Source organism: Achroia grisella, unplaced genomic scaffold (genome assembly GCF_030625045.1).
Source record: "Achroia grisella isolate CSIRO2021 unplaced genomic scaffold, CSIRO_AGI_Agris_v1 utg146, whole genome shotgun sequence".
Lineage (NCBI taxonomy): Eukaryota > Metazoa > Arthropoda > Insecta > Lepidoptera > Pyralidae > Achroia > Achroia grisella.
Window position 1 is genome coordinate 314,333 of NW_026712636.1, and position 19,528 is coordinate 333,860.

Consider the following 19,528-nt stretch of genomic DNA (forward strand, 5'->3'; position numbering starts at 1 on the left):
GATATCAGTAACTTGGATCCCCTGCGAAAAATACGGTAAATTTAATTTCAACCGTAGATAATGTGACAGGGAACGAATTATACGTCCAACTTTCCCCTAAGGAACTGTATTGTGGCAGTGGATATTTTATTAGACTAAATAATTCTTATTTTTAAATAAGTAAGGTACCTGTTCCGATGATTTATTTTGATTGAAATATTCTTTCCAGTACATTCCACCACACAATTTATTTCAATATTTTAAACGCTTTGCATTGTTTTATGTATATTGTAACTACGTTAATAAAAAGTAATGAAAATAGCTAGTAAAATCTGCTGAAGCCATTTATTTTAATTTCGTTTAGGTAAGGGTAACAATTGATGGGATACCTACTTTGAAGGCTGTAAATATATTTATTACTTTTTTGTAACTAGCGACTCGTCCTGGTTTCGCACTGGAATACTACGTACGAGTATTATATATAGGTATAAATCTTCTGGAAGAGATTATCTAAATCATAGTGAAAACCGTATCATAAATCGAATTTTTGAATAAATAACAAATAAAAAAACAGCGCTTTGTTTTATACTATTCAAGTAAATTTAATAATTAATATAATATAAATAAAAATACTTTATAGTAAATTTAACATGAACCTATATGACATTTTAAAAAATGATTTATTTATAATAATATTTGTTCAACCCTTATGTAGAAAATTAATCTTATCGAAATAAATGTTTTGACTGCCAAAATGTTATATTTTAAATTTAATAAATTAGTCTTTACATACTCGTAGATCTGTGCAATTTGGTGTGCGTTCGATAGACAGAGTAAATAATAAACTATAAACTACGGATAAGTAAATTATAAACAGATTCAAAATTAATAGTTAAATATATAAATATTATTATTAATAAACACTAAACTTAAACAAGAAAAGGGCACGGAAACATGGTTTATATTATTTTTGGTCAGGCTTTACAAGTTTATATTGTATACCCGAAGACAATGAGAAAAATATACAAAACGATTATACGAGTTATTTCCTAAAATTTGCATAATTATTTTATAAACTGTGTAAATATTTTTTTGCATATTTTGACGTTTATGTATATTTTATCAAATCAACATTGTTGTATTCATATAATGAAATGGTAATATACAGTAACTTCTTTATTGTCATTACACAACAGTACTTATATAATAATAATAATAATAATAATATATTTATTCATTTTTTACACAATGTCAGTAATTTATAGGCCGTAACATCTGTGCTAGGGAATACCTGTGTTACAGATGTTAAAATATCTAGTAACAGGACAAATTGAAAATTTTACGTATTAGTTAGGGTATCACGTAAAAACAGCCATACGATTTAGGATAGAATATTTTCAAAGTATATGTTGTTAATCAACATATCTGTAGTAGGTTTACAGTCCTACAATAAATTAAAAAAAATGTTCTAATTCTTTCATTCGGTTCAAGTGTTTCCAATTACATTATTTCGAGTGAAACACACTTACATTATGTCTAATATAATGTAAAAATAATATTCTAATTCTTTAATTCCATATGAATTAGGATAGAATGTTTTCAAAATATATGTTGTTACTTAACATATGTAGTAGGTATACAGTCTACAATAAATTTAAAAAATGTTCTAATTCTTTCATTCGGTTCAAGTGTTTCCAATTACATTATTTCGACTCTGTGAAACACACTTACATTATGTCTAATATAATGTAACGTAATATTCCACGGTATAAATATTCAAAATTCAACCATTCGAATGTCAAACGACGGAGGCGGAAGATTTAATATTCGCATTGGTAAGTATTATTATACTAAATACGAACCTTTTCATGCTGAAATGATATAAACTCCGAACCTTAGCGCTGGTCATATTAGGTGCTGTACTAAAAAGAATATTATGGTATTTTAAACAATATGAATATCACTTTTATTGATATATTATAGAGTACATGATACACAGAAAATAATATATTGATGGCTTCGATAGTCTTCGAGTACAAACATTTGTATTCATGAGTATAATTGTTCGTATCTGGTCTGAAATTTTCTATTCAGAATATGTATGTATTTACAAAAAAATATATATTTATAAATTTATATCTTAGCTTAGGATTAGATGGCGCTGTGTGAATTTTCTTAAGATATTATATATATAATAACAATATTATTGTTGAATTAATGTTGTAAATATGAAATAACAACGTGGTATGGAGAACCACAATCTCATTCTATATTTATGAAAAAGGAATAATTTAATTAGTAATTATTATTTGATGTTTAATTGTATATATATTGTTAGGATTCATGCAGTGGCTTTCAAATAATTTATAGGCTTCATTAGTATTCTAAGTTATAACTGAGTGAAGTAGTATATTAGTTCATAAATAAATCTGAGTCTGTAATTGTGTATAGCAATATTTTATTTTGTAACAGCAAAATTTCAAAAATGGTAACATGTGGCTGAGTTTGCATATTTCAAAACATGCTTTTATTTTCTCCATTTCTTATTTATTAATTCTAATAGTATATACGAGGACTTAAATATATTTTCATATAAATAATATTGTAATAGGCGAGTGTAATACATACTTAAATTCTTTTTTATTAGTGACATACCAATTGTCTTTATTTTTTGCAATGTATAATATTCTTAATATATATACGAATGTATTAAAATGTTATGTATCATTAGTGTCGTTGGATCGTATATAATTAAATATAAGAAACCGTACTTATAAATACGTGGAGAGGTATTAATACTTAGAGGGTGAATGGGGGGTATAAAAATGTTTGACTTGCTCTGAAAATACCGAACTGAGGTAGGCACGAGGCTTCCTTACTTCAAACGGCCGAAGGATGTCGGGGACCACTTTGTGGTGCCACTAATTCCCTGTTCTCTTTTAATAGGCTTATATAATTTTGTCCCAAGCCTCTTAGAAAATACCTTATAAAATATTCTTTGACTTTATGATGAACGATTTTCGTATCGCAGTTTCTTTGTTCGTTTGTCAGATCTGCACGAGATGTTTGCAGAGGCGGGGAGCTGATGTCGGCGTCTTGACAGATTTGAGTTGAAGAATATTTAGATAACGTTTTTGTAGGTATTTATACAATTTATACAACCAGTTTCGACGGTAATGTTTTATGCCTAAAAGTATCGACTTTTTAAATGTATAATTAAATATCTAATAATAGGTAAATACTAAAGTACCTACTGACATTCGTATTAATTAACCACTTACTAAGACATGAAGTAGCTTACATTATCGATTAATCTTGATATTTCATTTTAAATTAGTATGCTAATGAAATAGCTACATACTTACTGAAGCTTTATCCATATGAATTTCGATAAAAATATCATATTCAATATATTGTTGAGTAAAGTCTATTTCATAATAACAATTATTTCGGAAACGACCCAGGATGACATTAGTTCTTTAGGAATAAGTGTTATCGGTCTATTTATTTATTACTGCGCCCTACATCCAAAAGGCCGTGACTTCAAATCTTGCTAATACAAAAAAACTAATTCAATGCTTGAAGATATATTTATATGAATAATATTTCCGTAAAATAGAAATTAATTGGCAAACACAAATTCAAATGTATTTGAAGTAACTGTAACGTTTTTTTAGAATGGAGCAGTTATTAAAATTATTTCATTCCGATATCGCAGACAATTTCCAATTTCCGCGGTTAATTAAGATGCTAATCGGCGGAAATTTCATTTTTACGGATTTAACTCTTTTGAAAACTTAACAAAAGCTGTTGTTACAGATATTATAATTTACTTATTACCATTGTAACTGCTTTGGTGTTTTAGTATAAGATATTGTCTCACTTTTCAATGGTGCTGGGTTCGATATGTGCACTATACAAACAGTTGTTATGCTAAAAATTACTATTTATATAAAGTTGTGTTTTTTTAATTGATTTTTATTATGGCACAGAGCCATAATAAAAAACAATTAAAAAAATGTCTAACCTTGTCTAGTATAAGCTCTGCTTAATTTGGGTTTACAAAGAGCAGTATAATGTGTTTAAGTTTATTTATTTTTTATTATATGGTTTCGAAGAAATAATAAAGCTAAATATACATTAAACTTCAAATCGAGTTAATTTTTTGGGACTATTATGTAATTACAATTCAATTTTCAATCATATATATTCAGGATAACAGTGATGCTATCTTAGTCCTCTAGAATTGCAACGTTTAACTTGTACCACATATATCCCTTTATAATGCGATATCCGTAGTGTTATATGCAAGAGATGGTCACCGTTTACTATAAAAAAAATGGATATAAAATACCTATCTTCATCTTACTAATAATGGTATATTTATATTTTATTACATAATCATCCATTTTCGGGAACGCTGTGATAAAGAAGTATAATTGTATTACAAAGATTAAAGGATTATGATATCCATGTATATGAGTGTGGATAGATTTGTTTGCCTATAACAATTGTTCACATCCATTATTATTGCCACGCGATCCCACAGATTAATTAAGTAAAGCTGTTGCAAAGGTTTCGTATTTTAAAAAACTTAACAAAATTAAAGGTTGAACTTTAAAAAATTGTAGTTGGTGTAAAACATTAATATGTAGTTGGAAGCCGTAATATTCGTAAATGATACATAGATAATAGCAAACTTGGTAAAGAATTATAATATTGATAGATCAGAAAAAAATATTTAGAGTGCTAAAATCAAACACCTTTTAAAGTCGGAAAATCCGGGAAAACCAGGACGAACAGCGACCCTACACATATGAAATATAAGTACTGATATTGCTCGAAATATCCCGCATATTGATAAAAGTTTACCAGTTATTTCTTGGTCAGTATTGGCTAAGTACGTTCATGTAATATATAGACATTAGAAACTTCTATTTCTATGTAGAATCCGTAGCCTGTCAAATATAAAAGTTTTAGACAAGTTCAAAATTAGAGTGGCCTGCTGTTACCAGCTTTTATTCATCTTGTGGCTATTGCGTATATTGTATTACTTGTACTACAATCTCAAAGTAGGTAGTTTTTTTTTAACTATCAATCCGTTGCTATTTACAACTAATTTTTCATTATAAATATCATATTTTCGTCCAGTATTGTTTTAATATAACTGTAATGCTAAACAAGTTGACGGCCCTCCTGATGGTAAGTAGCAAATGTTGTCTAAATACAAATAGTATCACGAACATGGTGTCTGTTATTCCGGAAGACTAAGATGTCACGCCTCCATAGCTATCCTGTAATTTCACTATCATGACCTGACCCCTCAAAACAACATTCAGCTTATACGGGTATAATCAACTGCTTAGCTGCTGTAATAGGTGATAAAAAGGTGATTTTGACAGAGAGAGAGAGAGAGGATGCTGACGACAGGGAAAAAAACTAAATACAAAAAAAATTACGTTCGTAAGTGGCTAAAACGTCTTACATGAAAAAACGATTTTTGATGTGACACTGTACAAAGTTTATCTCGGTATATGTAATTAGCTAGTTCGTGTTATTACATTAACTGGGATTTTTAGTTGGCGGTAACTTCTTCATCTAGGAGCGTTCCGCACCGAATGTCTCCTCAGAATGTCATTGGTTTCAGAAAGGTAGTGTGGGAAATATGGCATCGCTCATCATTCAACATTCTTTCGATAGTCAATAAGATATGACAACCGACATATTAATCCGTTAAGAAAATAACATTTAAAAAAAATCTTGACGTTACGATTATGGTAGATAACGACATGATGATCATTGCGCTGTCCATTTATACAGGCGTTAGTTGTCCCTTAGGAAAACAGCCGTCAGCTTATTGCCATTACAATTAAAAAGGTAGCAACTTACCATTGTCATCGCGATCTGGTCCACTGTCATGTTCTGACTCCGATTCATCCCAAATGGTGTCGGTGGTGATTTTCTGTCGCGAACACTCGATCCAATACCCCGGCGTGGGGATCAGGCTGTGAGGATACTCCTCACAAAATTCATCTGAAAAATAATATCTTTTTAGAAATAGTAAAAAAAGTAAGAAAAGATAGTTGCTTTCTTAAAAAAATATGGTTATTATCAATTTCTGTATTAATGTCTGAATTATTCTTTTAAAATTGAAGTAATATAAGATGCTTCTTCTAAAACCAAATAATTAAAAATAAGGCGGTTGAACGATGAAAGGTCATTGTCAGACATTGTCTTTGTAGAACCATTTATTAAAAAGAGATACTTCTATAATTAATACGCATTTAATTTTATTTTTAAATCCGCGAAATATAGTAAGTAGTTTATTAGTTTACCGAAATACTAAAAGTATGTTCTATAAAATAAGATAAGAATATAACGGTAAATATCGTAATCTGGTACACAGAACAGAGAGGGATGTATATATAGGTATAACTACAATATACACAGACTGAATAAAATCGCGTTTACATAATATATCATTTTGCGAACAATATTAAATATCACAAGTGAATAAAAATTTCACATGTTTTCCATTTTAATATTTTTGCACCTATCCTGAAAGAAAATATGACGCCACTGATCCCATTACCGGGGCTGGTTTGAAGAGGTCTAAATAAAATATTTACATAGGTAGACGATGTGCCAGTCGCGGAAAGTACAGTGATGCCAGATTGGGGGATTTTCCCTAAATATGAAAGATATCGTGGCAATAGGGGGAAACAAATGTTTGAGGGAAGAAAATTGATGTAGGGAGGATTTTTGGTACGTTAATACAGAAATCTCATAGACTATAATAGAAAACAAGCTTAGAAAAGAAAGAGGGATGTTGGCCTACTAAGAAATTGACAAGTTATATATGTTAAGCTAATACTACTTACTAGTATAGACTTTCTGTAAAAGGAGTAGGATATTTCGCGCAAAATTTGGGGAAAATGCGTGATGGTGACCTGGCAATACTGTGAAAGTATACAGAGAGCGACTTGTCGAGTCCGCTGTCGCCAGCTCTTTACAGGCTACAATATTCCAAGATGACGACCCACCCATGAATACTTTATAAACACAGTGGAACGTTTAAAATCAAAGTTGCTTTTGTAAACGAGTAAAATATATTTTATGCGCAACGAAATGGAAGTTTAACGATAAAATGAAGTAAACCTTAAGAAATTAAACTCTACAGTTCCATATTTCTGATTGAGACATAATAATTATAACAATTTTTTGCACACAGAAAACATCAAAAAAATGTGTAGTACAGAAGTGTTAACATTGTTAGCTATTATATATTTTACAAACAACTTGTATATATTAAGAGAATTACACGTAGTACAGAAATAATAATAGATGATTGATTGATTTCATCATTACTAACCCACTGCAGACCAATGTTGGACATAGGCATCTCTGAAGGCACACCACTGAGCGTTTCTTTGAGAAAGAACGATTTATTATGATTAAAAAAGATACCAATTTAACATAAATCAATTCAAAATTAAAGTTAAACGTTAAAACCTACGTTAACCATAAAAAGTAATTGTATAAATATACTATATAATAAACCAACGTTAACCATAAAAAGTAATTGTAATAAAAAGTAATTTATACAATGAATGTACAAAAATTTAAACTTTGGGCTGGTCAATAAAGGTGTTAGATCTACGGCATCCATTGGCAAAAAATATTATGAAAATTATTTACGTATTTTCTACACTCATAATTGTTTCTACTTTGTGGTGTATCCTGTATAAATAATAATATCGGATTATTCTGTAAAAACTTATTCAGAATTATTCATCAATATAGCGTCCGTTTCAATGCATCATCAAAGCCGGCTTAATGCGGTCGTATAAGCCGGGGTTACGACTGTTGGGTGTGAAAATTGATAGATCTAATGTAGGTTACGTATGAGTATGACGTAATGTAATGTAACAGGTAGGCAGCGGGGAGTACGTAATTTGTAATGACCATTTCATTGTTTTCATATCTATCGGTATTTTCTATTACATAATATTTGTAACATATTTTTTTTTGTTGTTGCCTGTACCTATTAGTATTAATAATAGTTCAACACTTTGAACGATTTCTCTTCGTTACTAAAAATAAACATGAAGAGAGAATTACAATATTATTCTGTAAGACAAGTTATTAAAAAATATTGTAAATTAATATACTAATAACGATAATTGAAATAATATTATTTTGTACTATTTACGTAAAAAATCTTCTAAGTTTCTATTTACTATAAGGCTTCATAAATTCTTGAAGGCAGACGTCTTCTTTTTGTAGAAGCGTAGCATTTAGTTCACTGTAAGGTAGAACACCAAACTATGAAAAATGCTTGGCGTTCATACTTAGAGTGGACCAAATAGCCACAGATAATCTTCATTTTTCTATATTCTTGCCCCTTTCTTCATTCTTTAAAATGATTGCTGAAATAAAAGGTACTATTAGGACAAAATAATATTTTTACAGTACTGTTTTCTATTATAATAAAATTTGAAGAAAATAAGGATTATTCATTAATATAATGAGGTATAAAAACAAAGTATTACTAACATTAAGAAAGAAATAACAACAACAAGAAATCACAACTTGCACACTATTGACAATAAAGAAATAGTAATTTATGTATTATATTTCTTGTAAATATATTTACGTATTACTATTTGTTATTTGTTTAATCAGGGAATCGATAAACAATAATAAACTACTCATCTCACATAAGTATATAAAAAATGAATATTATGTCTTATAAGTATTAAATTACATACCCGCGGTTATTAACATTAGTTGGCTTTACAGGATTCAATAATTATGGATTATATACCATATGTGCTAGCTAAACGTATACTTGGAAATAGCAGAATGTAAGAGCATCACATAATTAAGCAAACTCACACATTACTTGTCACACTATTCCCATTTTGCAATATTTATTATTGCTACTTTTCTCCTATTGGTTATACCGTGGTGTTATATAGCCTGTAACATTCCATAACTGGCCCTTCAGAGACTAGAGATAATATTCAAAATTGGATCCGTAGTGCCAGAGTATGCCCTGAACATCTGAACTTTACCTCTTTATAATATTAGTAGGTAAAATCTACATACATATTTTTGTCAAATATCCTTCTGCATCTTAAATGCTAAATGTTTTATGCCTTTCATGATAATTACCTTGTTAAAATAATAAGGCGATATAATAAATATATAAACTTTCTTTTGCATTTACTCATAAATCAAGTTACTTACTGATAATATACCTATAAACATTGGTAAGGGATTTTTTAAATTGGTTCCTTTGTTTATTTTTTACAATAAATAAACATATTTTTTGATTAGTTTAAATTTTAAATATATTATTTTTGGTCATATATATCTAATTCATATAAAATGAATATATATATGTATACTAACTTAGACTAAGTTACTAACAAACATGAAATTATTATTATATAATATTATACAATTACTCATATATTAACAATGAATTACAGTTATCAGAGTAAACGTTTCAGTTAAATTAAATTCCACTCATCAATTTGGTGGCATTTAGCATCCGAATAGTTCAAGTTACTGCGTGATTGTGTCTGTTACAAGATGATTGCATAATTATCTACGTAGTTCTACACAGTAGGTACCTGTAATTGGACACCATGGGGCAGGTGAGGTCGATAAAGGTACCCAAGATGGTAACTATACATAAGTTTTATTATAACAATATTTCATTCAAAATTTTTCGTTTAAATATATCGTAACAGTGTCTATGAAATTTACCATATATTATTTGGCATTAACAATAATTTAACTAATTATATGAAGCTTCTTCTGTGTTTCAGATATACTAATGTAATATTACCTGAAATAGTATTTTACCAATATGTATATATGTACATACTTTACATATTTAATATGATCAACAAGTCGTGGTAGCCTATAAGTAAAGCGGCACTTTAAATTATAATTTATTAACATTTATTGTACTCGTAAGTTACTAAAGAAATATATTTTATTGGTTATAAATAAATTAAATAAAAATTAAAACTGTAAAAGTAGTGGTAAACGTTGCAAGGTAAGTTCTGCATATATCGTTTATATAGAGGTTATTTTCTAAAGTTACAAGTTATACATGAAAAATCAATCTGCCGTACCTGACCTATATAGATGAAGGTAAAGTGCGAAACTTGTCCAGGGTGGGTTGGCGTAGTCGGCAAATATATTAGTTCCATGACGCGGTGTGCAAACACAATTTGAGTCTGTCACGTGGGCGGTCCCGGGGCCCCGGTCTCCCCTTTAATGCGTGTACCTTGTTGCTTTAAACCTATTGTTTGTAAAAGCTGTTATTTTAGTGCTAAGTGATTTTTTCTTATTATCTAATTCGTTTTCTTATAAAACTCTTCAAGTCTCGAGGGTACCTCTGTACCATCCATTTCAGTCTGCAGCTTATTTTGTAAGCTACATATCTGTGAAGGTTAAGAAGATAAGGTAGTGAAATAACAGGGTACAGCTGCAAGTGCAGCACCATGGGCATCATTTGATACTCTCAAGCTCCGATGTGCTATTGAAGTATATAGGTAACGGTAATCACCCATTAGCTGATGCTAAGTGGTAACAAGTTGACGCCCTATTTAGATTAGTCAAATTGTTGATATTCCAATTAAATAAGAATCTAAGATACGATTTATTACAACAATAACAAATCAACGAAGAGGATTTGGCCTTCATATTTGGCCTCGGAAAATGTAATTGGAATAAATAGAATATTGAAATTCCTTAATAAATCGTCGATCTTTGAAAGTATAATTTGTTTAAAATAAATTTATTCCTGTTAGGATTAGTGCTAAAGGCAATTTAGTTAAGAAAGTTGTATCATAGGGATTAATTTACCGTATTTCTTGTAAGTTCTTTCCCTTTTAATTACTTCAGTTTTGTCACTGATTAATTTAGAAAAATTAAATAGTTATTAAATATTACCAATGTCATTTTACAGAACAGTCGTTGAGTTTGGATATAAACGTAGACCTATATGGCGAACCTTCGACCTTTTACATAACTAATGTGGATCGCCCTCTGCCTGGACAATACATAATTTTGATCTTTTCGATAGACAAATTTTGTATAACACATTGCATTTTATTTATGAAAATTTACGAATGATTGTAGTGAAGAAGAATGAAATATGAAAAAAAGATTTCACTTCAACTTACTATTATTTGAAATTAGGTAAAGCCTGCGTATGTTTGTAAAAGTACTCTATTTAATTTTTTTATAAATCTAAGTTAAATTAAACAAGATAAAAACAAGTTAAATCATACTTTTTTTTTAATATTAACCTGTTATTACCATTATTGACCATTACCCTGTTGTCCAACTACTGGGCAAAGGTTTAAATATCAATATATTTTCGCTGCAAATTCTTATTAAGAATTAGATTCAATGAGCATCAAAAGTCCTCAACAATTTCATTCCGTGTTTGTAAATCTTGAAAATTTAAAACATCTATAGCGGATATAAAATGCCAAAAAGTCAACGGCACGCAGAAGAACGTACGTACATTTAGACAGCGCCGTGAAAATAACGAAGCGTGAATATTTTATAGACAGGTGGGTAGGTAGGTGTTTACGCGAGCCCTTCCGTAGGTTGCGGGTATATTAGGAAAGTTTTTACCTTCCGTTGCGGACTGATATATCTACGGGCGGTACCGGTTGCGAACAGACGGGAAATTAGGTTCTTGTGCATTTCATTTCACGAGCCACGCTGACGGGTGCCCGCTATTGTCAAACGTAAGGAAGGGACGTTGAATACACATGTAGTATATAGGTATACCATCTCGTATGATGAAGGGCGATGAAATTCGCCTGATACGCTGTGTATTTACGTATACAATAAACCCCTGTTCCAATGATAAAGAATGCTTTGTACCTGTTTATATTAAGCAGCATTTTATTGCTTATGATTTAAAAAATAGCTGTCTTATAATAGACTGAACTGCTATGTTAGAATATTTTGAGACTTGTGAATAAATAAATAAATAAATATACCTGATAAGTCTACAATTATACAAAAATAGAGACAAGCTTAATTCAAGAGGACGAACGGCTGTTGTATGATTGTAACTCTAATGTGAAGAGAGATACATCCTAACCTATGACTATGGTAATAATAAATATTCATTCGGACCAATCATACCAGAGGTAGAAAGTTATCTGCATGGATACCTCAGTGTTACTGGCATCAATAGTTTGCTTTGTAAACTGTTTCAGTTATAGGGGTTAGAATATGCAGTGAAATTACAAGGTATGAGGCGTGACATCTTTAGTCCTCTGGAATGGTTTTACGTGTGGTATCATAGATGTCACATGATAACGTAATGATCTTAGTGCAATCATATATATGGCGACTATTACTGGTTTTATGAAAAAATTACGGAGTCTGTCGGACAAACCGATAATAATATATTTCAAAATCTAGACGTAAAGAAACATAGTACAATGTAAAGTTTCCAATGATTTTGCGAATACTTTCCTTCAAGAATATTGGCAGTTACTTCATTATAGAGCGCATGAGATCTCTTTAAGGCGGAAGTCGAGTAAATAGAATGTCGGATTTTAGAATCGACAGCGGAAATAATGTTAGAATATACTTTTACTAAATATATAATGTGCAATGGCAACATCAAACTCAAATCATTATATGTAATTTTATGACAACATTAATTCTAATAAATTTCAATTCAATGATGCCCCGTTTTGACATATAAGTTGTTAGAATTGAAAACTCGACCTAATGACTGTTCCTATACTTTCGTAATTAATTATATTTTAATAATGTAATAATTTTTGTCAAAGTAACTTTACCTTGGTCTTACAGAAGCGAGGACCATGTGTCAAAAAAGTACTTAATTGCTATGTAAATGAAGGTAAAGGGAGAGGATGACCAAAAAAAAGTTGGTTGGACTGTGTGAAAAATAATATGCATAAAGGGAGAGTAAACTCAGATATAACGGTTGATATGGATCACTGGAGCAAGATAATATGACAGATCATATAATCATTATACAAGTGGGACTATACCTTTATATTTTAGCACAAATATTATATAATAAATTAATATTACGCAAAATTCCTACGTATGTAAATAAAAACATTAAAAATATCTCATATTAAAAACACCTAAAATTATGATTTTAGGTGTTTTTAATATGAAAGCTTTTTAATTTAAAATGAATGTAAACTGGTACGACCAACAAAGAAAAGATGGCTGTAATGTGTGAAAAATGATATGCATGAAGGGAGAGTAAACTCTGATGCAACGGTTGATATGGATCAGTGGAAGAAGATGATAAACTGTGGCGACTCTAAATAATGGGATAAAGATAAGGTAATTAATGTTTTATTTTGACTTCCTAAACTGAATTAATGATAAACTATAGTTAAACTTTACTTCTGTATAAAATAAATATATTTAAAAAGTATATTTAGTTTCACTTAATTAGGCACAAACAATACCTACTGTTCCAGAAATATTAATTGGATTAAAAACAAAATTTAACGCAATTATTTCGTTCACAGTTTAAACGCAGTAAAAACAAGTCGCAAATGGTTGAGCGTTTAATCTTGTCAATTATCCAGAAAATTGGAATGTGCTGTTGCTAAATCCGTGATACGAGGTCGCTAGATCTTCCCCGATAAAACGTTGTTTACGTTTAATGTAATCCTTACAAATAATTAACTTTTTAATGTTTAAATTTTGCTGGAACATTATAAAACACATAAGCAAAATATATGAACATTTTTTTTGTAAAAATATAATAAATGTAGAACACGAATCCTTATTATACTGCATACAACCTGATACATAATTCCTGTGAAAGAAAAATAGATAATTTGATAACACTCTATGTAATGTTAGAAGGTGAAGCCTTGTTTTCGAAATGGTATATAGAAGACTGTAAAACTGTCCTAATTTTTCAATTCCTACCTTTAATTTTTCAATTCCTACCTTTAGTTTTTTTAAATACTGTTTTTTATTCTATTAGTTATCAGTACACAAAAAAGTTATTATTAAAAGTAATAATAAATTCCGTTACCTGAACATGCCTGTGGCGGCAGTGGGAATATGAGTGTGGTGGAAGATTTGCGCCTGGCGACGGCGCAGCCCAAGGACTGGGGTTTGAAGCTGCGTAGTTGCTGCATGAAGTCGCTGCACTCCATGAGCGCGACGTCCGCGAAATGCAGGTCGCACAGGATCTGGTTCTTGAAGCGGCGAGAACGTTTCTGTTAATAAAGAAATAATTCGATTAGTAGGTAATATTTCATATATACACATAAACAATAATATTTCAGGACAATTCACATCGCACCAACTAGTCCCAAGTTAAGCAGAGCTTGTGTTATATATAAATAAGGTTTTTAATAGGAAAGTATATGGATGTAAACTGAGAGGACGACCGAAGAAAAGGATGGTAGACTGTGTGAATGATGATGTGCATAAAATGATAGTAAACTCAGGTATGCCGACCGATACGAATCAGTGGAAGAAGATTACATGTTGCTTTAACCCCAAATAATAGGACAAAGGCAAGGCAATGGTGACTCTATGTATATTACTAATACATCTACTCTACCTCTTATTTCTGAACTTATTATGTAGTCTGAGACTGAGACTTAATTTTATTGCGAAGTTATTAGTATCACAATTTGTGAATATCCCGTTCGATCTCAGATAGCAATCTTGATAAATCCCCTTAGAAACTCCACGAAGTTATCTATATCGATCTAAATTAAGTCTTGCTTCCTTGAAATTGTGAACACTTTAGCATTTAATCTCCAACGTTAACGATCTCAGTGGTGTAGTGGGGAGTTTTACGGAGTGTAGATTTTAGGTTCAATAATAGGATCTAGTCACTGTAGACTGTATGTTTAAAATAGGATTATATAATCATAACATAATCTGGCATTTTTTATATGTTTTATTTCTTATTGAATATTGTTATGTTTATCTTTCTTATGTATCTCTTTATCTATTCTATTATTTTCTACAAATTTACTTAATACCTACATATATACCATACGAAATTATGAAACTATGTTTTAAAGTCGTTCTCTTATAAAATTGATAATTTGTTATTGAAGTCTTATAGTTATAAATGTATGTATGTTATTTTTATTCTTTATAAGTAGCTCATCGAAGCTCCGCTTCTATTGTTCTTCAATAGCCTTCCTCGATTAATGAGCTATCTAACACTAAAAGAATTTCAAAATAGGATATTCAAACTCACAAACTTTACCTATTTATAATAGAATAGATCATTAGACTAATTAAATATGGCGAATTGAGAAAGAAACTCTTCCTTTGGTATAGTACGTTGAAAACTCAGACTCTAATACGAAATGAGAGTCTTAAGATTTAAGACAGAGTTCAATCAAATAAAGTAAAATGGCATCGTCAGGTAGACAAAGGAGTTTACTCTGTTATTCGATCTGTCTTCAGCGAACATTTAAAGGCCTTTTAGACAATTATTACAGCACTTCGAGTGGAAAATAAATTGATTAAAAACTTCTAAAAGTTTCCTCAGTCTTTATCAGCACGTCGCTCTTTTTATTAGGGTGTACGCAGTTCGCGTTGAAGTAAATTGAGTAAATTAAAATTGTTTATAATATTTTTACTCGACAGTACCTATAAATATACCTGTATCGCACAGCAGTCACCATGTTCATGTTTTTGTTTTTGTGATATATCGGAATCGAAGTAAGGTAGTATGTTAATTAATAGTAGATCACCGAGGTCGTCTATATTAATAATGGTAGGTATGTACTGCTACAATAGGTACAAGCCTAAATTACTTTGCAGCATGCAAACATTAAGAAATTGTCTTGTAATAACTCAAAGTGAAGGCATTTTAGTAAGTTTTCACTTCAATTTAAATATAAACAAAAAAGTTAAAAGTACAAAATCACGAGTACAGCTAGCATGTGGAAAATAAAAACTGTGGTTGAACTTTATATATTGGTGAACGTGTTTACTTAAATTAATTACTATCTACTGATTATATTTATTTAAGTAAAAAACAACATAGACATATATTCTATTTTCTCAATTAGGTACGTGTTTATGTAATTAATAATGGTAACAATTTATGTACATTAGCAAGTACAGCAGTACAAGCAGTTTGCCGTTATCTTGAAGTAGTATTACTTGAATGTGATGATAAAAAGAAACAGTGGGCGTCCCAGACATATACCTATATAGACATACTTCAGACATACTTCTATAAGTACATAGTTGAGACAAAAATTCGTCCTCACTAACCTAGACATTTCATACCTACTTGAATACTTACTTTTCATAACTACTTAAATTATATTTTTTGAAGACGTTCTAAAATTTGTTTAAGTACCATTTCTATACAATTTTTCAACTAATTTAAAAATAAATAATAATAATTATAACCCTCAACGCATAATGCCTTTTAAAATTAATCTAATAAAATTAAAAGCTATAATATAAAAGTAATGTATATTATAGTGGTTTAAATTATTTTATTGTTTTAAATAGAATCCAATATAAGATAATCACACGTCCATAAATTTATCACTTTATGGGCGTGTGATTATCTTATATTGCTGAACACTTGTTAATAATTATATAAGATCTGTTTTCTGTATATACTAATAGTTGTAAATAAATAAACATTAATTCCAGCCTTGTTTAATAACTACATAGATGGCGCTATCTGAATTGTCTTGGATTATAATTATTATTATCACTTAGTATAAGTTACATGTCAACTTCTACTAAGTTAACGTGTTGCAGGAATTTCCATTAATTGTTTGAGACGAGGGTGGCATCTATAGTAACGACAACAACATCAATTAAGTCAGATTAGTATACAATAACTAAATACTTATCTAATTAACAATAGTTAACGTATAATTGGCAGAAATATAACCTGTAGCAGACATAATGAATCAAATTCAATTGTTTTACTTTAAGAACTCGTACTTTGTCGGCCTCGGTAGTCTAGCAGTTTAGCCTTACTTCCGCTGTTTGCGGGTTTGGTCCTCGGACGGTATAAATATTTGCATTCATGATTATGATTGTTTATAATTCTGTCTGGGTGTTTTCTATATATATATTATATCTATTTAGAAAATAAATGTATTTATGGATTTATATTAGTTATCTAGTGGTAGTACCCAACAAGAGCATGTTATGCTTAGCTTGGGTCTAGATGACGCCGTGTGAATAAAAAATACAATTAATCGAGTAATTTTATTTTTTCTATTTACTTATTTGAAACTTTGTTAAAGTGTGTGCATGATAAATGGAGTAAAATAAGAATTCGCTTTTTTAATATTAAAACGAATAAAAGAGCAATGTTTTAACAAAGCGAGTTTGTATTCATTCTGTAAATAATAATACTTTAAACTGCCAGCGATATAGCAGAGGATTATGTAACAGAAAGCTTTCCTTTGCTTTTACACTCTGAATCTATCCTTCAGAGCAAAACTCAACAACACGTACATATTTGCTACTTCATAGAATCGTATTCAAAAGTAAAGTATTTTCTAATATGAACCTCTTACTTATAAATATATTTTCTAAAACAGAATTGACATTTTAGGTATAATAATGTATCACATTATTATACCTAAAATGTCAATTCTAAGAAACTGCTTATTGTAAACACTACTTCAACAATTACAGTAGACTTGTCACAAAATCGTCTATGAGACCGAGGCATCTATCTCTTCCGCTAACTTACTTTATTTGTAAGTTGTGATGAGCTTTAAAGGGTTATTATATGGCAGTTAAAGTTATAAGGTAGGGATGAATAACATCTTAGTCTTCATGAATAGAGGACAAAGGGGATTGTTACTAATGTAGACTGATGACTCCCCATTACAAGTAATGTACCACGTCAGATGAACCTCCACGCAGTGGCCTCTGGAAACCATCATGATAAATTCGTGTTGAATTTGTTACAATGGGCTAACTGTCCTCACGCCATGGCCATCGTTAGTGCAGGCGGGTACACTATCGGGCATCACGATGTGGTGAACAGATGATGGTGATGGAAGCTCGGTCTTGCGAAAACAAGGAGGCGCAAACAGAATTTGGATTCCGGAAATAAGTCTCAGTGGACCACGGGTAGACTTTATCAATTTATTTCATGTCAAATGTCACTAAGAACCGTTTAGTCATATGAAGACAATAATCTGACAAACAGCCATATTTCCACAGTTATAATTATAATATATAATATGCAAGATTTACTTAACTTTCTAAAATTTAGAAACAACAAACATCTATAAATATCTACTTACATGAATAAAATATGTATGATTCTGTTATGAAAGTATATGAATAAAGATACATACGTACTACATGTAAGTACATATGACGTAGGTATAGTTGAACAAAAGAAAAGGTCTAATACTCTGTCATGGGTATTTTGTTTCAAACAACAAAATATTACATCAGTAAGAAATAAGGATGGCCTGCTTTTCATCTGTTTTTAATAGGATCAAAAATACATACACCTTTGTTTACTTAAATGTAAATTTTGCTCCAGTTGCTTTATAGCGTCATAGTTATTTAGCTGTTGATATTGTAATTATATGAATTCTAGTTTCATCAATATATAAAGATAAGTACAGTAAATATTATTCAAGTATAAGAATACTTGAATTGATAAAATATAATAAAATCCATTTGTTTCATTCAAATGCTTACCATTTAATATGATTTTTAATATAAAAAATAAATAAACCAAAGTAATTTAATAGCAATATTTAAGAAAATATTGAATTTTGGGTCGTTCTTTTAAATAAACTTTGCAAGAATGGTATGTACTCAATTGATTCATAACTGAATAGACACTTAATTACAATAAAAGAACAATTTTGTATAATATGAACATTATTGATTTAACGACGAAAAATATAAATAAACCAAGTATAATTCAATAAAAACTTAGGAAGGAAAGAAGGAAGGAAGAAGAGAAACAGCGATGGTGTAAAGAACATTATTGCATTTCATATACGCATAACTACGTAACAGTTTATTTTTTTAAACTGTACACGTGTCTAACACAGACGTTGCCTGCGGCTTGAACCATTTCTTTGAAATAAACACAAGCCAGTAAAGGGAGTTTATACCTTAAACGGAATTTAGGGTTACGATGTTAGCAAAGGTAAAGCTTTGGGTACACAAGGGAAAGTCACGAAGCGCTTATACAGCGATACAGTTAATAGTTTGAACTGGGGGTCTACTCTGTAATTATAAATGCGAATGTACGGCTTCGAACTGTACGCCAACTTTGGAAGGTTTTATCAAAGTTAAACTATCAATCCATTTAAAATTTGGAGCAGAGTACTCATTGAATGGTAAATATTTATATATGTTTTCATATCAAATCTCTAAAGGGGTAGTCAGAGAGAATCGAGTGTCATTGTAAGGATGGACGTCGAGAGGACAAACGACTACTCCATTATAGAATGCTAATTTATTACATAGGATATTCTATACACTACCGCCATTAATA

The 19,528-nt window shown here is 30.2% G+C and overlaps 1 protein-coding gene across 1 annotated transcript in view; it reads right to left on the bottom strand.

Moving 5' to 3' along the window:
• Positions 1 to 19,528, bottom strand: part of LOC131855610 (uncharacterized) — a 79,370-nt gene that overhangs the window by 37,437 nt on the left and 22,405 nt on the right. Inside the window, exons 5-6 of the mRNA XM_059206896.1 lie at positions 14,069 to 14,255; positions 5,869 to 6,012 (exon numbers count right to left, since the gene is read on the bottom strand). Coding sequence (XP_059062879.1) covers positions 5,869 to 6,012; positions 14,069 to 14,255 — 331 coding nt within the window. The remainder of the gene's footprint in view (positions 1 to 5,868; positions 6,013 to 14,068; positions 14,256 to 19,528) is intronic.